Below are 22,514 nucleotides of genomic sequence, written 5' to 3'. Positions count from 1 at the left end.
TCTCATTTTATACTCCTGACATTCAGTATTTATCTGGCAGTGTCAGAATAACTGAAGAAACATGGTGGCTTTGTGACTTATTTATTTTATTTTTTTTCATATTCTGCCTATTCCCCATTTCTGCTGTTCTTTGCATTAAGACATTTGTTAAATGAAGACTGTTGCTTCGCTGTCACTTGGAAACTAAGCAGTATTAAGTTATATCCTGGTTTTCAAACCTGACCGTAATCACACGGGGCAATGTCATTTCAGGAAAACCTAGTGAATTTATCTACCTCATAACTTTTTCTTACACTTTTTTTTTTTTTTTTTTTCCTCTTCCATAAAAATTCTACTGTAAACTGGTACTGGAAGGACTAGAGCACTGTTTTTATTTTCTTATTGGATGAAGTTACAAGTCTTCGACTACTGTGTGGGACATATTTCTTTTCTTGTATATAAAACAGGGCAAAGTACTTTTTTTTTGCATTTGAAATATGAGTTGTAAATTATGAAAGGCCAAAAAAAACCTCACATTTCTTAACCAAATTGCAGATCTACCAAAAAATGTATATATCTTGTAGTTGCACCTAAAGTAATTGCTTCATGTTGCCATTTTGTGCCTTTCTTGATGGAATTGGAATCTTTGAACAAATTTTTTCCTGTTTACAGTGTAAAATGTCGGAAGAAATACGGCGTTCCGATGCCACGTTTCTGCAATGTGAATGTATGCCTTTTTTAGGAACCTGTAAATTTTTTTTTTTTTTTTTTTTGAGAATCTACTGAATGTATTAAGTGTTGGGAGGGGGGGGATGAGTTTTTTTTGCTTCAGAGAATAAATTTTTGGGATGACTTTCTCACAATTTACTTTCCTCTGATTCCATTGTAAATTGATTTGTATTGACACGAGTTGTTTTTGTACACAATTTGGGTAAGCTTATAGCTTACCTAAACCTTTTAGTTTAGGTAAGCTATAAGCAAGTTAGGGCATAATTTAGTGGTTGAAATAGTGACAAGGCTTGTTTTATACATTCAGTGTGGGTCAGATTTTGTTGTGGCTTTGGACAAGATGAAAAATATGAAAGCAAAAAAAATATATCTAACTCGGCAACTGCTTGTGTAAATACGAACTAAAGCTGGCCAATTAGCTGCTGACTCTGCTACTCTACACCAAGCTGTGCTATGAATAGGACAATCCAGATATGTCACTGGCCAGATCCCTCAAGCTGGTTTTAACATTCATCATCTTGGTAGAACCTTTTTTAGGTCTCCATAGGCCCCTGTGTTCCGGCAGATGTTGGCCTGAGGCCAAATAACTAGATCAGATTTGGTCCAAATCACCAAAGATCTGCTTCTTTATAGATCTTCCAGGTAGGGTTGCCACCTGGCAGGTATTTTACCGGCCTGGTAGGTAAAAATGATGCTTGATGCCTATGTTATTAAAGTGGACCCGTCACCCAGACATAAAAATCTGTATAATAAAAGTCCTTTTCAAATTAAATATGAAATCCAATTTCTTTTTTTCATTAAAGCGTTCATAGCTGTTGTAAACTCATTTAAAAATATCAGCTGTCAATCAAATATTGCCTGCCCCTCCTCTATGCCTAGGCATACAGGCGGGGCAAGCAATTACTTTCACTTTCCATTAGGCACTTCCTAGATGTCACTGCTCTCCCTACATTCCCCCAGTTCGCTTAACCATTTAATTGTGTAGCCAGGACATGGGGATGGACATCATGTCCCACATTCTGGTGCACAAACAAGATTCTGAGATGATGCAAGGCTTGCCTTAATAACAGTGTCCACAAAATGGCTCCTGCCTACTTGCTATAATTATGAGTCCCAGACTGATGGAAACAAGATTCAAATAATTTATACAGTGTAATTAAAGTTCATTTTGCTTGACTAACATGATAAAATAGGATTTGAAAAAAAAATTTTGGGTGACGGGTCCACTTTAATAGGAAAAATGGCAAGAATATAGGAAGGCCGGTTCTCCCCCCCCCCCCCCCCGAAATAGGTGGAAACCGTACTTCTAGGTTGCGGCAAATGTTTATAATCCTGAAGATGGAGGTCATCAAGTTGGGCTAGTACTACTGCAACATTGTCAACATTTTCATTGTAATTCAGAACAGTTCTTGGATTCTAAATTGTTTGTGTAACACTGAATAATCTGGCTACACTACCAGTTTACACATGATGACTCTGTAAGGATCGCTCAAGTCTATGGCCCTCCGTGTTGATGTGTAATGTCATTAACAGACAATTGCATGAATTGCAGCTAGTAAGAGACTCATTTTTGGTCCATAGGAAGCATATATTCTCACCAACTCCACCAAAGTTTGTATCAAGGGTATTTTGTCTACTCCCAGCCGTGGCTGACTGAGAGATTTGTCACCCACGATTAAAAAAAAAAAAAGCATGACTGCGGATGACAATCTCCTGAAAATGCTTCTCCACTGGCAATAACTGAAATTGCTGGTGGTAAAACCTACACAGTCGCCCAAAGTTTCCTACAAAGGCAACTTCAGAAGAACAAAGTGGTGCATTGTTACCATAGACTGTTTTTGCTGAAGGAAAAGCATTTTCAGGAGACTTGTCACCCACAGTTGTTCATTTTTATTGCTAGTGACAAATCACGTCAGCCAAGGTCCTAAAGTGCTGAAACTGTTGATAGTGGGAGAAGCTATACTGGTGATTTTCAGCCATAAAGCACTGATGACACACGGCTCATTCTTCCAGATGGCCCTCATTTAGGTGCATGAAAACGTCAAATGCAGATGGAACATGTTAATTTGCATTCCCTTTTGTGTTTAGCGCTTTCATGCTCCTGAATGAGAACAGGGCTATCCGGAAGAATGGTGCTACATTCCCCTGCAGGTTTTTCGTTTTTAAGATTGATTACTATAAACTGAGTTGACTTGCACCAATTTCCATGCTTTATGGCTTTTACTTGCTCCCTTTTTTGCCCATATTGATTTGAATAGCCACCCATTCGTCATTAAACGACACAGTTACAGTGGCAGCACCTAATCCCTTAGGGATGCAAATCGAATATTTCTTTTGTACATTGTCCATGTGCCCTTGGGTATTTGTAATTCTAGGTAAAGGTGTTGTGTTGGCCAAACGGTAAACTCATTCTACATAAATAAAGGGAAACCTTTCATTTTCCCCATATGCAATTTTCTTTACATCCGAGAAACCCAGGAAAGTGCATGAAAAAGTTATTCTAAGGTGAAAATTGGCTTATTGGTGTTCTGAATGAGAAATTGGATTTTGTGGTATCTGAGATTGATGCAAAAATTAGGATCCATCTTGTGGCGTTAATTTGCAAGGTTAGATAAAATCGGACCCATAAAATCTGAACAAAATCTCCTGTGTATTTTAGTTACGTCTCTTTTTCCTTGTAGAAATACAACAGCTTTGATTTATGGCTGACATTCTAGATATAGGATCCCAAGCACCAAAGACTCAGACTCAATGGGGCAAATTTACTAAAGGGTGAAGTGATTAACACTGGTGAAAAGCCGACAGTGTGACATCATTTCGGGACTTTGCTAGCGAAGCAGACTGTAGCGCTACTTCACACTCTAGCGCCAGGCGAATTCTCGCTCTGGCGAATGGACGTAACTACGCAAATTCACTAAGATGCGTATTAACGTTACCTCTTGTGCCGGATTTGCCTTCGCCACCTCAGACCAGGCGAAGTGCAATAGAGTAGATAGGACTTCCTCAAAACATTTTTTTATATTTTTCTAAGTCCCAAAAAACACTAGCGACTTTTCGGTTTTTCAGGGTGATAGGCTGAAAAAGATCGTAAATTTTTTTAGGTTACCCGGCTTCCCCCCTACATTTCCTAACATATGGCACATAAACTAGGCACATGTGTAGGGCAATATAACAACTTTATTTTATTTTAAGGTTTCCTGGGCTTTTGTAGTGTAATGTATTTGCTGCAACATATACATCCATTGAAACGTCCATTGAAATTTAACTTCCTGCCGTATGCAAATTAGCCAACGCTAGCGCAACTTCGCTTTGCTTGCCAAATTAACGCTAGCGAAACTTTGCCATCGTTCAGCACCCTGGACACCACTTCACATTTTAGTGAATTAGCGTCTGATTCTAAGACAATTTGCAATTGGTTTCCATGCTTTATTATTTGTGTTTTTTGTTATTTAGCTTTTTATTCAGCAGCTCTCCAGTTTGCAGTTTCAGCAGTCTGGATGCTATGGCCCAAATTGCCTTAGCAACCATGCATTGATTTAGAGCTACCAGAATATAAATAGGAGAGGACTGGAATAGAAAGAGGAGTAACAAAATACAATACAATACATTTGTAGCCTTACAAAGCATTTTTTTCCCCTAAGGGGTCAGTGACTCCCTATTTGAAAACTAGGAAGAGTCAGAAGAAAAAGGCAACTAATTCAAAAACTATAAAAAAGAAAAAATGAAGACCAATTGAAATGTTGCTTAGAATTAGCAATTCTATAACAAACTAAAAGTTAACATAAAGGTGAACCACCCCTTTAAGCATCATGCAGGACCTCATGCAGGCTGCTGTGATCCCTTATTTCTTTCTTAGTGGCACACAGGTCTGCCTATACCATCCAGTGGCAAACGTAGTTAATGGCAGATAAAATGTGTGCCCACGTCTCACTATTCCTTATAATATTAAATAGCAAGCCCCCTGGTTGATAAATATGGAGCTGTGACAGGTGTACGGGGCAACTAAGAGCATTTGTTGCCCACGTGATGGTAAACCCCTCCAAATTATCATGGGTCAGGGAATCATTGTTCAGAAACAACATAGCAGCCTTTAAGAACTGGATAGATTATATGACACATTTCATTGATCACAGCTATTAAAGAACAAAAATATTACTGTACATCTCCAATTAGCTAATTATGACCTTAAAGAGGTGGTTCACCTTTAAGTTAACGTGTATGTTTTAGAATAGCCAATTCGAAGCAACTTTTCAATTGGTCTTCATTATTTATATTTTATAGTTTTTTAAATTATTTGCCTTCTTCTTCTGATGCTCTCCAACTTTCAAATGGGGGTCACTGACCCCATCTAAATTCAAATGCTCTATAAGGCTACACATTTATTGTTATTGCTACTTTGTATTACTTGTCTTTCAATACAGGTCATTCCTATTTATATTCCAGTCTCATATTCAAATCAATGCATGGTTGCTAGAGCAATTTGGACCCTAGCAACCAGATTGCTTGCATTTCAAGCCAGAGAGCTGCTAAATAATAAGCTAACTCAAAAACCACAAATAATAAAAAATGAAAACCAATTGCAAATTGTCTCAGAATATCACTCTACATCATACTATAAAGTAAATTTAAAGGTGAACAACCCCTTTAACATTTTAACTTTACTCATTCTTTCACTTGGTTGCACAGTAACAGTCCACTTTACAGCTCCACAGAATTTGCACTCGGATTAATGGTAACCCTGAAATGAAAGGGGCTGTAAGGGGCCTGAATAGAGTTGTAATTATTGGGGGAGCAGAGAAGTGGGAACAGGTTTCCCTGAAAAGACAGACTGAGGATTTTGGGTGACCGGCAAGTTTGCGTGCGAGGGGTTAGAGGAAAAATCCTCCCTGCTTCCAATATTACCTCAGTATTACCCCAGATACAGACAGCATAGGGCAGAACTTTGGGTATGGCCTGAGGCCTAATGGGGGTGTAGTGACACAAGGGGGCAGATTCACTAAAGGGGTAAGTGGCCAACAATAGCGTCAATTCACCAGAAATCCAATCCGCAGAGACATCACCAGTTCACTAACAGATTTAGAGGACAATACGCATGGGTTTCGTTCGTGCTCTATCATCAGGTGACTTTTCCCTCTGGCGAACAGTCGTTACTCCGCAAATTGCCTTTAAAAGTCCAAACTATTAGGGCGCTTCGATTTCCAAAGTTGCCCGAAGTTTCCTCGAGAGGCAACTTCGGAAATCGAAGCACACAAGTGCCATTGCGCATATTTATCATATGAATCAATTTCTAAATCACTCCTGATATTGTCCTATTATTTGATTAAAAAACACTTGGGGGAAGGCATTTTTCCTAGGTACCACTTGTTGTGGCAAATTTTTGGATCACGCCCATTTTTGTGATCACACCCCCTAATTACCACGTTCATTTTAGAAAATTTGGCAGGTTATGAAAGTTTGAACATATTTCTGGTTTTTTTTTCCAGTTATTACAGTTTTGTTAATGAAGGCGAATTGCCCTTTAAGCTGTGAGTCTAACTCCCAAGAGACCTGTTATCTTATATTGTTACCAATACTTATTTGCTTATCTCAAAATTGTTACAAAAGTATCTTATCTGCAGCTGTGGTTGTCCTGGGCTCTCTGCCAAAAGCCAATTAAGTTAGAAACATTGTTTCTTTTTCTGCCTGTTCAATGCAGAGAAAATCGAGAATTTCCAATACAAACAAGGGACTGCAGTTTGAGCTGTCAAAAGAGGGACTGTCCCTCTACAAACGAGACAGCTGGGAGGTACAGTCCAGACGTCGGAGCAGGAAGTGAGGTGAATGGAGGAAACATTATTTCGACCTATTGTTTCAAGAACACATAAAATGTATCAAATATAATTTATAATATAACTGACAACCTTTTTGCAGGCATTTGTGCTTGCCAAGCTGTTTATTTTAGGGTTCTGGCGCTGGTTCTTTTTGCTGCTGCTCAGAGCTAGAGCAGAAAGAGTTAATGTAGGTGCAGCCATTGTGCTGTGTGTGTAAGTGAATGTGGGACTGGCTGATCCTATATGAGCTCACAGCCTACCCTGGGAAATAAAGGGAAGCTCCACCTCCCTCCTGCAACACACACATTCCCAACAACACCCACAGCCCTACAGCTCCCAAGATGACCGACAATATCCCTTTACAGCCTGTCAGGCGGAAGAAACGAGCAGACAGCAAACACAAGAAAGGGTAAGCGGGTTTGTTGTGGCCCTGGGATGTGTGCGGGGCCCTGGATGGGAGTGGGCTGCTGATTATAATGCAGTGTACATTCAATACAGAGGAACTGTCTCTATCTTCACTCCATAGGCAGTGGCTGTGTGTAATGTGCAGGTGGAATATAAAGGAAAATGCTGTGTATCCCCAACCCTGATCTTTGGGGTCTTTGATCGCTTACAAATGACATAAACCTTATTGCTATTATAGAGAGAAGGAATTATGGGGGTGGTTGGGGTGCATGGACGCATAAGCTGTTTCACTGGCTGATAAATGTGGCTAAAGCATAATACTTATCATAGGCCGTGCTGCCTTTAGGGGCCAAAATTGGAGTCCGCACGCAGGGCACCACAGAGAACAGTATGAAGAGTGGGGGAGAGCAGATATAGCAGGGCAAGATGGCAGCAGCAACCTTTATACCAGGCTTGCCCAACCAGCAGCCCCTCAGTCGACATGCAACTCCCATCACCCACAGCACGAGAGGAGTGGTAATAGCTTGGGTGGTCTTACTGTATATTTTTATATTTGTATAGAATTGCACCTTTATATGGTTACAGTAGGGAGTACGTTACCCCTTATAATACATGAGTGATACTCGGAGTTCCCTGTATAACTCAGCCTGCAGCCTTGTGCCTTTATATGGTCACAGAACAACCCCTCAGTGACTTCTAATATCCTTATCATTTACAGTAGGGGGTACATTATCCCTTATAATACATGAGTGATACTCAGAGTTCCCTGTATAACTCAGCCTGCAGCCTTGTGCCTTTATATGGTCACAGAACCCCTCAGTGACTTGTAATATCCTTATCATTTAGAGTAGGGGCTACATTATCCCTTTAACAGGCCCCGGACTGGCAATCTGTGGGTTCTGGCAAATGCCAGAGGGGCTGCTGTATGGTTCCATAGAAAGTGGGCTGGTAGGGGGCTGTTTGGGCCTCCGTGTACTTGGAATGGCAAGGCCTATTTTGACTCCCAGTCCAGGCCTGATCCCTTATAATACATGAGTGATACTCAGAGTTCCCTGTATAACTCAGTCTGCAGCCTTGTGCCTTTATATGGTCACAGAACCCCTTAGTGGCTTCTAATATCCTTATCATTTGCAGTAGGGGGTACATTATCCCTTATAATACATGAGTGATACTTAGAGTTCCCTGTATAACTCAGCCTGCAGCCTTGTGCCTTTATATGGTCACAGAACCCCTCAGAGACTTCTAATATCCTTATCTTTTACAGTAGGGGGTACATTATCCCTTATAATACATGAGTGATACTCGGAGTTCCCTATATAACTCAGACTGCAGCCTTGTGCCTTTATATTGTCACAGAACAACCCCTCAGTGACTTCTAATATTCTTATCATTTACAGTAGGGGGTACATTATCCCTTATAATACATGAGTGATACTCTGAGTTCCATGTATAACTCAGCCTGCAGCCGTGTGCCTTTATATGGTCACAGAACCCCTCAGTGACTTCTAATATCCTTATCATTTGCAGTAGGGGGTACATTATCACTTATAATACATGAGTGGTACTCAGAGTTGGACCTGTTCGGGACTGGGGTCTTCCGGATATTTTCGGAATTTGAATCTTCATACCTTAAGTCAACTAGAAAATCATCAATTTAACCCAATAGGCTGATTTTGCTTCCAATAAGGATTAACTATATCTCAGTTTGTATCAAGTGCAAAGTACTGTTTTATCATTACAGAGAAAAAGTAAATCATTTTTAAAAATTTTGATTTGGATAAAATGGAGTCTATGGGAGAAGGCCTTTCCAGTATTTGGAGCTTTCTGGATAACAGGTTTCCGAATAACAGATTCCATACCTGTATAACAGAACTTCTATGTGAGCTGATAATTGGATGCCATATAAAATGTAATCTGAAAATGTTAATAAAACATGTCAGAGGAGTTGTTACTATAGTGTGGAATGTATATACTGGGTGAACAATGTGAACTGCTTACTGAAAAAGTACCCATGTACTGCCACCCCCTGAAACTAGCGTGGGAGACAAAAGGAACTTTTATAAAAATGTTTATTTTCTCTCCACTCTCTCCACTCTCTTTTCTAAGGACAGAATAGAACATTATACACAGAGGGGTGAGGCTTGTAACGATCCTTTTATATGAGGTATCGTGTATATAACTAGGTCTGTTATGCACTGATTCATTTATAGCATGTGACACAAATAGAATAGTGGTAAGCGAATAAATTCGCATTGCATGAATTCATAATGAATTTGGACACGCATCTGAAAAGTCGCTCACATCAAAATCGCCGCGCGTCAACACTATTCCGGACGTTCATTGACTATAACGCCGGCGTAAAAATTGTAGCCTGTAAAAACGCCCAATGACTTCAGTGCGTTTTACAAAATTTCGGGAATTTTTCAGCAAAGCGAAACGCGACATATACGTTCATCACTAGTGGAGATCAACTGCAATTAATAAAGGGTCTCTGTTACAGACAATCAAATAGGGAACAACTCAGTCCCCAACAGGTAGTTGATAGACTATGACCAAACATATCTGGGGTTAAATAATGTAATAAAAGTTGCAAAACTTGGACCAGGTCTAGTAAAGATTAGCAGCAAAGAAGATGGTGACCTGTTTAAATACAAATATCTGATTGGTTGCTGAGGGGCAGATTTATCAAGGGTCGAAGTGAATTCGAATAGGATACTATGACTTCGAATTTACTTCGATTTCGAAGTAAAGATCGTTTGACTATTCGACCATTCAATAATCTTTAAAAAAAAATTTGACTTCAGTACTTCGCCAACTTAAACCTGCCGAAGTGCTATGTTAGCTTATGGGGACCTGCCAGAGCATATTTCTAAGTTTTTGATTTTCGAAGGAAAATCATACAATCGTACTACGATCGGAATACGATAGTACGATAAATAAAATCCTCCAACTTCAAATTCGGATGTCGGAGGATTCTATTCAATCGTACTACGATCGGAATACGATAGTACGATAAATAAAATCCTCCAACTTCAAATTCGGATGTCGGAGGATTCTATTCGATGGTCGAATTTCGAAGTATTTTATACTTCGAAATTCGACCCTTGATAAATCTGCCCCTTAGTGTTATTAAACTAGATGTGAATAGTATCACTTTTATTACCGTTACCCCATAGTAATTATCAAAGATATATTTCAAAACACAAGATATGGGTTCTGGGATTCTCGGAAACAATGGCACGTGAAAAACATGGTTATTTTGTGAGGGTTTTTTTCTGTTTTGCCGTTACAGGTATGGGATCCGTTATCCGGAAACCTGTTATCCAGACTTACGGGAAGGCTGTCTCCCATCGACCCCATTATAATCAATTAATTCAAATTTTTAAAATTGATTTTTTAATAATAAAACAGTAACTTGTACTTGATTCCAACTAAGATATAATTAATTCTTATTGGAAGCAAAACCAGCCTATTGCGTTTACTTAATGTTTATATGATTTTTTTTGTAGATTTAAGGCACAGAGATCTAAATTATGGAAATATCCCTTGTAAGGAAAACTCCAGGTCCCAGAGATCTAAATTACAGAAAGATCCCTTATAAGGAAAACTCCATGTCCCGAGCATTCTGGATAATGGGTCCCATACCTATATTTGGCAAAGAAGCCGTATTGTCTAACTGTGAGGCAGGCAAGTATGATTGCCTTTATACTGTATATCTGTCTGATTTTGAAGCCTACACATTTATTCTGGAATTGGACTTAAATTGGGGTGTTTAGTTCAAAATTAGGCTGGTGGCAACCAGTTACAGAATATGCCCCAAGTCTAGTAACCAGGGGCTAGTAGCAGACCCTGTGACTGCAGGGGGGGGGCAGGTGGAAAAGGGCCCATAAGGCCCTAATTCACATACAATTTTAATAAATATTGGTAAAACACATCAACCTCTAGACATTTTGTGAGCCTGAAAAATTATTTGCTTTGGTACCCAGTAATATGTAGTTATGTCACTGCTAGTAACCCATATCAACCAATCAAATGGTTGCTTTCAAATAGCAGTCCAGTACATACCACCTGAGGATCGGCTGCTTTAGGTTGCTAGAATTTGGTTCTTCACATGACACACGTGTCCGCACCCCTCTTCTCTTTAATTCAGCATACACTGAATTGTATAGGGACATAATAAGGGAAACAATATCTGACTGTAGGAGACCAAGTGGGGCCCTAGTGTATATAAGTGCATATTCATGATATATTTGCAAAACATGTAATTTTACTGGAGTATTAGGAATATCACTAATAATACGGTGTAGTGATGCCCCTGGTATTTTGAAAAGTTTAGAAAAACTAAAACATAACTAAAAAAGTAGGACAGAAATGTTGTACATTATGTTTTGTGCTTCTGTACCAGCCCAAGGCAACCACAGCCCTTTAGCAGTAAAGATCTGTGTCTCCAAAGATGCCCCAGTAGCTCCAAATCTTCTTTTCTGCTGATTCACTGCACATGCTCTGTGCTGCTGTCACTCACTGAGCTTAGGGACTCACAATATACAGTACACATAGAATAGAAATGTCACAATATAAGGCTGATTAGTAATTAATACAGATAATTACTACATGGCAGCACAGAAACCAGTGCAATTTGTGTCAGAATTTAATAATCGGCAAACCTGTAGCATCAGCTTATATTACAGGGGAACCTTATTTTCTGCTGGATAATTAGTGACGACCCCTAAACTTAGCTTCTCAACAGCTGCTGAGAGCCCACTGAGCATGTGAGTGTCACAGACCCTTTCCAAGATGGTGACCCCCTGTGACAAGTTTGAAGTCCTGGATCATTGCTGCTATTGACAAGCTGAAACTTTAGCCTCGTGCAATAAGTTCAGTAAATAAAATATGGCATTTTTAGCCATATTAATTTTGAAGGTTTAGTTCTCCTTTAAGCCACTGGCACTATGTGATTGGTGGGGTTTGGTTGCACTTGGCTGTTGATGGTATTTGCAGAAGGTGTTTACTGCAGGCACAGGTGACTTATTGCAGCTGAGGTGTGGCTACACCAGCTCATTCAGTTGGTCAGATATCCCGTATCTAATGTGGGGAGAGTTAGAGACATTGTGTTTGTCGTGGGTTGGGGGGTGCCCTGGGCTGGATAAGGTGTGACAATATACTATAAATACAGGCAGGGCAGCCATCAGGGGGGGACAGGGGGGAGAGTTGTAGGGGGCCCGAGGGTAAGGGGGCCCTGCCACGCCACACTTACTTGATTAGCTGGGCCCCCCATCTTTCTGAGAGCTGCTGACTTCGGGAATCATGGACGTTTAAGGGGCCCTGGCCACCAATTTTCTCATAATGTGTGGGGGGGGGCCTGGCCACCAATTTTTCTTTTCTCATGTGGGGTCCTAGCCACCAATATTTTTTAACGGGGGGGCCCTGGCCACAAAAGTTTTTTTTATGGGGGACCCTGACCACCAATATCTTTTTATTTTTTATTAACATGTGGGAACCCTAGCCACCAATATTTTTTTTTGTTTTTTTTGTTTTTTTACTGTGTGGTGGGGGGTGGACCTGTGGGGGTGGGGAGGGCGGATCTGTAGGTGGGGGTTGCGGTGTGTGCAGCCCAGGGGGCCCAGGAAATTTTGTCGTATGGGACCCTGCGATTTCTGATGGCGGTCCTGAATACAGGAACTCTACACACTACAATCAGCTGGGGAAAGCAAGGATAATTTTAACAGTTTGCAGTTGGTTGTTCTATATTTTGTGCTGTTGGGGTCATCAATACCTGTCAGAAAGATCTTAGAAGCATTCAAACATTAGATTTTCATTCTAGTAAGACCCCCATTTTATGTTTTTTCAGGAGACCACAATATAATGGTGTAAAATCAGTGCAAATGTAAATCAGGGAAATGCATTATTATATATAGATATATAGATATTATAATATATAATACAATATTATAATATATATATATATATATATATATATAGAGATAGAGAGAGATAATATATATTATTAGTGTGACCACAAACAAATGATGCAAAATAAGTGGGAACTTAAAATCGGGGTATGTAAAAAAAATTTAAGTTTCACAATATTATTATTTTATTTTACTATTTGTCTTTTAATTCCACCCTTTGTCTTTTCAACCACTACCTTTTTTTTTTTTTTAAAGTAAATATATAAATAACTGTTTTTGTTGGACATGAGTCCTTTGTCATTCTCAGCTACTATAACTATATATATATATATATATATATATATATATATATATATATATATATATATATATATATATATATATATATATATATATATATATATATATATATATATATATATATATATATATATATATATATATATATATATATATATATATATATATATATGGGATGCCACATACCTTAGGAATGTTTTAACTGAAAGAGTCAGAAAGACTCCGCCTGCCTCTGGCTAATCTGAGCTCAGCACTGGGACAGCCTGATTTTCCGGCCTGGTTACATTTCCTCGAGGCTGGCTGTTGGGAATATGGCACTTGTGTGGAAGGTGATCAGACAATGCCATTGAAAAAGAAATCTAGAAAACATAATTATAATATATTTATATATTAATAATGGTATTGTTGTAAGTTGTATATGATAGTAGTATTCTCTTCAGTGCTGATCCTGACTACACGTACCTTTGGAAGAGTGTAGAAGAATTTTAGGGGGGTGGCATGCTGCCCAACCACATCTGCAATGGTTCGGAAGCACTGGGGATTCGCAGGAGATACAATAGTTTTTAAAATTTCCATTGCACCACCAATCCCCAGTACTCTGAACCCAATGCTGAAAATTTGCGCATGCGCCTAGGGGCGCCTGTTATGTAAATCCGGCCCTGACATGACCAGCCTTCTCTCCAACCAAGACTTCATTTCCCACAATGCCTTGCTGCAGGGTCTGCATTTTAATCGATCTCTAAAGAAGTAATGTCACAGAAGCTTATAGAGCTGACTACTGTGACCTTGTATGTAGTCAAGATCAGCAGTGTGGGGGAATCGAAAGAGACAGAGCGACAAATACTGCTTTTCAATAGCAACTGCATTTACAAATCATTTTAAAATCAAAATATTCCAAATATATTGACAAGTTTGCTTTCAGTATATATTTTATATGGATTTATGTCCCCTGTAAATATCATCTCTTTTCAAACAATTTATAATATAATGTATATAGCTTTTAGGCAAGCCATACATTATAAGAGCCACTTGTTTGGCCCTAGGACTAACGATCGGGTCATCATTGCCGTCATGGGCAAGTCATCGGATGGAGGGCAGTATTAATGCAGAGATGTAGTCCTCGATCTAATAGAAATATTACCTGCCTGATTTTCAGCCAGATATAAATCATTATATAAGTCTGTTGGCTGGCACCATTCATAAGCCAGCTCCCGACTCTGTCTAGATGGAACAGGTCATTAAAATAATTTAAAAATATCTAAAAATTATGGTTAACAGATGAAGAGCTGCAATACCATTTATCACCACTTTAGGCCAGGAGCCAATATTTTTCATAAGACTAAATGCTGTTGATGAAGGACAGAGGTTCGCCCAACCCAATGATACAACCATAATTAAACTGCTAAAGGAGAAGGGTCACTAAATTCTGTCCACAACAAGCCTGAACCTGTGCATGGCCTATATTTTATAGCCGAACCCAGCCGACCTGTAGGTAAATACATGTGTCTCGTGGAGTTTTATGACTACATCACTAGGGTGTAGTACATCACTAGGGTGTAGTGGAACTAACTTTGAAAAGGTAGATCCCTAGTACCTATATCAGATATTCTAGTCTTGGAATGAATATGCAGTATAGAAAATCAAATAGTTCCAAAACCCTAAAACAAAATATGTAGACCAACTGCAGAGTTGTTTACATTACCTGTATTTATGAGACGATAAGAGGCACATATTATCGAGGGTCGAATTTCGAATTCGTGTGAGTTTTTTTTAAACTCCCTTAAATTCCAATTAATTCGAAATTCAACTGCCCGAAATGTATTATTAAAATTGAATTTTTAAAATCGAATGAATTTAAACAACCCGATTCGAATTGTTCAAACTCGAATGTCGGGAAGGCTGCAAACATCTCCAAATTGATCCCTGGACCTCTCCCACTGACTTAAACAGTAATTAGGCAGGTTTGAGGTGGCAAATAGTTGAATTTGAATTTTTAAAAGGGCAAGAGTATGATCAATCTCAAAATTCTAATTTTTTACAAAACTTTGGATCATTCCCTAGTCGAATTTGACAGTTTTGACCATCACCAGGAAACTTCAGGCGGATTCGGAAAACGAAGCGCTCCTATTTAGATTCTAGCTGGCGGGAAGACTTTTCAGGGAGATTAGTTGCCACGAAGAAGAGGCGATTAGTCGCCAGGCGAATCTTCACGTGTGTCTCTGCCCTAAGGGAATAGCATTCTGGCAATAGTATGATATGTCAGGCAGTTAAGGAATGCTAGAAGTTGTGAATTGACGGTGTGAATTGCATATGTGTGCACACAAGGAATTTTGTACTAGGCCCAGGAGTAGCACAGTAAGTTAATTAGCACAACTTTAAAAATGGGTGTACCTATATGGGTATTTGTTTGCCCTACAATAGGAATAATGTACCCCCTCATTAGAATGTTTCCATAGAGCCTCAGTACTGAACTCTACAGACTCACTCACTGCTGCGACGGAATCAATTCACTACTGCTCACTCTTTATCTTATCGTTCTTGTCTTGAAGGTCGATGCAGGTGCTGAAATATTGTGGAATTACAGTGACGTAACTACATGTTACTGGGCCCCACAGCAAATTAATTTTAGGGCCCCCAACATATCCAGAGGTTGACCTGTTTTACAGATATTTGTTTAAACTACTCATTAAAGGAGAACTGAAACCTAACTAAAGTTGTACATTATGTTTTGGGCTTCTGTACGAGCCCAAGGCAACCACAACCCTTTAGCAGTAATGATCTGTGTCTCCAAAGATGCCCCAGTAGCTTCCCATCTTCTTTTCTGCTGATTCACTGCACATGCTCTGTGCTGCTGTCACTTACTGAGCTTAGGGACCCACTCACAATATACAGTACACATAGAATAGAAATGTCACAATATAAGGCTGATTAGTAATTAATACAGATAATTACTACATGGCAGCACAGAAACCAGTGCAATTAGCATCAGAATTTAATAATCAGCAAACCTGTAGCATCAGCTTATATTATAAGGGAAGCTCATTTTCTGCTGGATGATTAGTGACGAGCCCTAAGCTTAGCTTCTCAACAGCCAATCAGAGCCCACTGAGCATGTGAGAGTCACAGACACTTTCCAAGATGGTGACCCCCTGTGACAAGTTTGAAGTCCTGGATCATTGCTGCTATTGACAAGCTGAAGCTTTAGCCTCGTGCAATAAGGTCATTATATAAAATATGGCATTTTTAGCCAAATTCATTTTTAGTTCTCCTTTAATTATGGCATCATGGGGCCCCTGTACCTCCTGGAACCCCTGCAGCCACAGGGTCTGGCTATTCTGAAGTTACACCCCTGGGTGGAAAGCTGCTTTTATTATAAAATTTGATTCAGATTTTAAAAATGGTGAATGATTATTTTTTTGATAAAACAACTCAAATACAGAAATGTGGTAATATGGCACCCTATAAAACAACTACCACCTGTAATGGGTAACCTAGGCAATTATGGAATATGGAACCTCCCTGCCTGAATCATGTTCCCACTGTAAAACAGAGATATTGATATTGAATTGTTTCCTATTTCACTGTATAGTTAACTCTCACACTGTGTTTACAGAAAACTGGATTTTCTTGTTGCCCTCTGTGCCTTCAGGTAACAGTGTTTGCTGAAACCCCCATACTGGTTCCAGAAAGGCCTGACAACCAGCACACGTGTCACAAGTTTCATGCTCAGGCTGTAACAGACCGTTCTATAGTGGCAGTTGATATAGGACACTGGCTTTTTGAGCAATACCCCCCTATAGACCGTGACAATTAAAGAATGTTCTGGGCACACAATAAGATATACCCTCATACTGTACTGTCTAAAGTAAACAATATGGCAGCTCCTTCCCATATGTATAAATTCAAATATACAGAGAAGGAATGTTCTGGGCACACAATAAGCTATACCCTCATACTGTACTGTCTAATGGAAACAAATGGCACCTCCTCCCATATGTATAAATACAAATATACAGAGAAGGAATGTTCTGGGCACACAATAAGCTATACCTTCATACTGTACTGTCTAAGGGAAACAATATGGCACCTCCTTCCCATATGTATAAATACAAATAAACAGAGAAGGAATGTTCTGGGCACACAATAAGCTATACCCTCATACTGTACTGTCTAAGGGAAACAATATGGCACCTCCTTCCCATATGTATAAATACAAATATACAGAGATGGGATGTTCTGGGCACACAATAAGCTATACCCTCATACTGTACTGTCTTAAGGGAAACAATATGGCACCTCCTTCCCATATGTATAAAAGAAAATTTACAGAGAAGGAATGTTCTGAGCACACAGGCTATTCCCTCATACTGTATTGTCAACTACAATATATCAACTATCATATACGTCTGTGAAATGACTTTATTCCTGCTAAGAGTAATTTTAAGAACAAGGATGTTGTTTGCTTATTATCCTGAAGTTATGCTTTCTGAACAAAATTAGCAGCTTTTTAAAACAAAAAGAATTGGGGACGGACGCATTGTTGATTTTAGTATTCGGACGCGTCGTCTGCCAACTCCCAGTGTAAATAATCAAGGCCACATAAGACAAAGATTCTGTGAAGCCCAACCCATTATGTTCCAGTTGCTCATGGCTTGAGTTACATGATCGAAATATTAACACAAGTGTGTCCACTCTGCGGCACCTTTCTGTTTAAACAACAATCCCCAACCTATTAAAAAGATCTTTTACTATCATTTCCCCTGCAGAAAAAACATAGGAGAGAGAGATACATAGTGTATATGGGGACAGAGACAAGTGTTGGAACGATTTGGCATTTGCTCTAGTCTCATTTCCCCTACAGAAAAAGGTTAGAAAGTGCTACCAATAAATATAATATAGGACAGAAACAAGGGGAAATGGTTGGAAGGGTTACTGCCTGCTCTGCTTTCATTTCCCTACAGAAATAGGGATTGGTAACACTAGATAGGTGCCTAATATATAAGGACAGAGACAAGAGGAAAGTGTTGGAAGGGTTACTGTCTGCTCTGCTCTCATTTCCCTACAGAAATAGGGATTGGTAACACTAGATAGGTATCTAATATATAAGGACAGAGACAAGAGGAAAGTGTTGGAAGGGTTATTACCTGCTCTGCTCTCATTTCCCTACAGAAATAGGGATTGGTAACACTAGATAGGTGCCTAATATATAAGGACAGAGACAAGAGGAATGTGTTGGAAGGGTTACTGCCTGCTCTGCTCTCATTTCCCTACAGAAATAGGGATTGGTAGCACTAGATAGGTGATCTTGTTAAGTGCCTACACCAGGCAAAATTAGTGCCCTTTAAGAGCCATCAAACAAACAATGAAAACCGGTGTATAATCTTTATGGCTTCTCTCCACAGATGTTGCCCATGTGTGGGATGCTGCGGTCGTCGGGAGCCAAGGCCAAGGACCGTCTGGCTTGGGCACCCAGAGAAAAGGGAACAGAGATACCCCAAAAACGTTATCAACAACCAAAAATACAACTTCTTCACGTTCCTACCAGGGGTAAGGGACTTTCCTCACAATCTGCTAAATGACTGGCTCACTTCTGGGTAATGTGATGTCACTTCCTGTTACCAGGAAGCAGCCACACTTCCTTTACCTTCTACTGTATATGGGAAACAACTGGCAGTTCCCACTGAAATATATAACAAAATACTCCTCATTAAAAGGACATAAATAGTAGCTAGCGGCTTCTACCTCTCCACTTTCCACTTGCCTTACAACAGGAGGTCACTCTTTATCCCTCTGTTATCCTGTTGCCTCTGACCCCACAGCAGGTTCCCGATGTCAAATAATGAATCCCCTGCAGCTAAATAGCCATCTGTGGTTACATGCTGGCTATTCCACATTTACACAGCTGTTATATACAATTTGGCCTTATAGATTTCTTGTGTATTTGTTGGGCCAGTACTTTTTGCCTGTAGCATGGAGTGTGCCAACGAAGCACAACTAGAATTAATATTGACCTCTTGCCCTTTTTTTAAGATATAAATTACATTTCTCCTTTAATGTCTTTGTATTTTCAAAACAGGTTCAGTTTACATATTGATTTTTTTTTTTATTTAAAAGCATTTTAATTAGAATAGAATTGAGTTACATCTATGCTTTTGTTGATGCTCCAATTGGTAGTTCAGCCGAGCATTGCTAGTAAGATTATGAACATGGAGGATATTTTATCCCAGGCTAGGGCTGCCACCTTTGCCTGCAGCTAACCATACCTCCTAACTGTCCCGTTTTTAGAGGGACAGTCCCTCATATGTACTGGAAAGTCCAGTTTTTCTCTGCACTGAACAGCCAGAAAAAGAAACAATGTTTATTGGCTTTTGACAGAGAGCCCAGAACAGCCACAGCTGCTTATTAGATACTTTTGTAACAATTTCAAGATAAGGAAATAAGTAATTGTAACAATATAAGATACCAGGTCCCTTGGGAAAAGTTAGACTCACAGCTCAAAAGGGCAACTCACCTTCATTAGCAAAACTGTAAAAACCACAGACATATGTTCAAACTTTTATAACCTGCCAAATTTTGTAAAATGAACATGGTAATTGGCGGATGTGGCCACAAACAGGGACGTGGTCAAAAAAACTTTTTTGTCCAAAATTTATTATTATTATTTCCAAAATGTTGGGAGGTATGTAAAACCTAAACAATGGGGATGGGGCAGATAGCATGGGGGGTAGGGCAGTGATATTTGGGTGGGAGGGCACAATAACGCTGGTAGAGTTATGATGGGTTATTGCATCACTTAGACGCAACTGGCTGGATTTTTGTCCAAATGCATTCTATATTCTGCCCGATAAATAAGCCCAATCCTCTAATTATAGGTATGGGATCTATTATTGAGAAATCGGTTACCAGAAAACTCTAAAATACATCTATCCTGATTAAGAAAAACGATTTCTTTATTTTCTTTTCTTTTGTGTAATAATAAGAAATTAACTGCCATGTTGAAGGGAATACCTTAGTACAGGTATGGGACCTGTTATCCAGAATGCTTAGGACCTGGGGTTTTCTGGATAACCAATCTTTCCGTAATTTGGATCTTCATACCTTAAGTCTACTCAGGCCTAGACCTAGGGAGGCAAAAGTTCGGGGGGGGGGCAAGCCGTGCAGCCACATTTTAGGGAGCACGGGCTCCCCAGTGATCCTGCGCCAAAGCTTATGGGTTCTAGGACCTGGTGGTATAGGGGCACCAAATAAGGAAACCCGGGCGTGAGTCTGCTAAAAAAAAAAAAAAAACATGTAAAAACAATGTAAACATTAAATAAACCCAAAAAGCAGGTTCTGCTAAAAAAAATGATTAATTATACCTTAGTTTGGACCAAGTACAAGGTTCTGTTTTGTTATTACAGAGAAAATGGAAATAGTTTTTAAATATTTGGATTATTTCATTATAAAGGAGTCTTTCCTTAATTCAGAGCTTTCTGGATAACAGGTTTCCGGAATAACGTATCCCATACCTGTATTTAAATTGTTTTTCGTGTATTGGCCAGATTATTGTTCGGGTTTCACAAGGCTGATAACGGAACTGCAAGATGAGCCCCGAACAGACCTTGGAAAAACCGCATTGTTCAGTTCAAAACCAAACAAGTGGCAACCCTATCCCGGGCACTATTTAGCTTTCACTGATCCTTAAGAAAATTGTACATATCTTGGCAGCAGGGTATTATTTTGTTATTGATACTTCATACCCATCAATTAAGGGAACACACTTGGCTTCTAATGTTTCCACTTTGTACATTTCTTTTCTTTTTTAGATCCTTTACAACCAGTTCAAATACTTTTTCAACCTATATTTCCTTATTCTGGCCTGTACCCAGTTTGTACCAGAAATGCGCCTTGGCCCTCTTTATACTTTTTGGGTCCCACTGGTAAGTAAAAGAAAATTTTATATAGGTGTATCATTTTGAAACGAAAATCTCGCACGAGCAGTAAACAACCCCCAAAAATAATCTTTCTAAGACACAAATGGGAAACCTTTTAATTGCACAAAATTGCATGAGAAGGTATTTTTGCAAAATGGGACAATTAAAGCATTTTACAAGTGATTCCCATTTTTGGCAATAAAAAGGTATTTGTCGGGTGCTCCTCATGTGTCTCATCAGCGTGTTTGTGCAGTCCTCATCCAATGGACTTCTCTAGGCCCCAATTCATTTCGATCAACCATTTTGGCCCTGCACATAGGGGTCCAATCTGGCTCAGTTCTGCACATTTGGAGACCTCACTATACAATCAGATCTCTCTCCAGTCTTCAGTCTCCAGTCTGGGAACTCATAATTATAGCAAGCAGGCAGGAGCCATTTTACTAAGACAAGCCTTGCATCATCTCATCTCAAAATCTTGTTTGTGCACCAGTATGGGGGATCTGATGTCCATCCCTATGCACTGGCTACACAATTAAATGGTTAAGAGAATTGGGGGAATGTGGGGAGAGCAGTGACATCTAGTAAGTGCTGAATGGAAAGTGAAAGTAATTACTTGCCCCTCCTCTATGCCTATGGCAGACAATATTTGATTGACTGCTGAGATTTTTTAAATGAGCTTACAACCGCTAAGAATGTTTTAATATAAAATAAAAATTGGATTTCATGTTTAATTTGAAACTGACTTTTATTATACAGATTTTTGTTTCTGGGTGACAGGTCCAATTTAAGGAATGCACTCCAGAATAGAGGTTGAAGAGTTATAGCAAGTAGAAGAATCTTCTGGCACATAACTAAGGGATAATTGGTCTTGGCTGCATCACATTGTTAAATCAGTATGACTGCCCTACTTCCCAAACTGGCATAGTTCATGGAACTGTTGAAACACCATCATACTACATGCTGATGTACCCTTTAAAAAAAGGCATTAGAAAGGCATTCTGCACTACGACTATTGTTTCAATAGAGCCAAGCTAATACTTTATGGGTGCTCGTGCTAATGCCCCACATAGCTGATTCTCCAATTTTTAGCATAGATATGTTTATCAACTTCAAAAACGAATGTGTGGAACATGGTTGGCATAAAAAAACGCTGCCGGTAACATTAGGAAGTAGAACACATCCAATGCTGACTGAAGTTTGATAATGCTTGGATGGTCTTTATGATTCTATTCTCAATTCATTCTCCTGTCGTCCCAAGGGATTTGTCTTATTGGTCACTATCATTCGGGAAGCAGTGGAGGAGATCCGATGTTTTGTACGTGACAAGGAAGTAAACTCACAAATCTACAGCAAGCTCACAAACAGAGGTCAGGCTGTTTTCCCTTTATATATTTTAAGAAAAGGCTTCTGGCTTTCCTATGGAGATTGGTGTATTAGTGAGGGCTGCCGACAGCTCCGAAAAGAACAGA

At 39.4% G+C, this 22,514-nt stretch overlaps 1 protein-coding gene across 1 annotated transcript in view; it reads left to right on the top strand.

The window, feature by feature from the left end:
- Positions 1–6,724: 6,724 nt before the first annotated feature.
- LOC108702601 (probable phospholipid-transporting ATPase IIA) overlaps positions 6,725–22,514 on the top strand; it is a 46,484-nt gene continuing 30,694 nt past the window's right edge. The window contains exons 1-4 of the mRNA XM_018238180.2: positions 6,725–6,927; positions 18,535–18,679; positions 20,938–21,051; positions 22,304–22,412. Coding sequence (XP_018093669.1) covers positions 6,860–6,927; positions 18,535–18,679; positions 20,938–21,051; positions 22,304–22,412 — 436 coding nt within the window. The 5' untranslated portion in view covers positions 6,725–6,859. The remainder of the gene's footprint in view (positions 6,928–18,534; positions 18,680–20,937; positions 21,052–22,303; positions 22,413–22,514) is intronic.

Source organism: Xenopus laevis, chromosome 9_10S, assembly GCF_017654675.1.
Source record: "Xenopus laevis strain J_2021 chromosome 9_10S, Xenopus_laevis_v10.1, whole genome shotgun sequence".
Classification (NCBI taxonomy): Eukaryota; Metazoa; Chordata; class Amphibia; order Anura; family Pipidae; genus Xenopus; species Xenopus laevis.
This window is presented reverse-complemented; position numbering and strand designations above follow the sequence as displayed.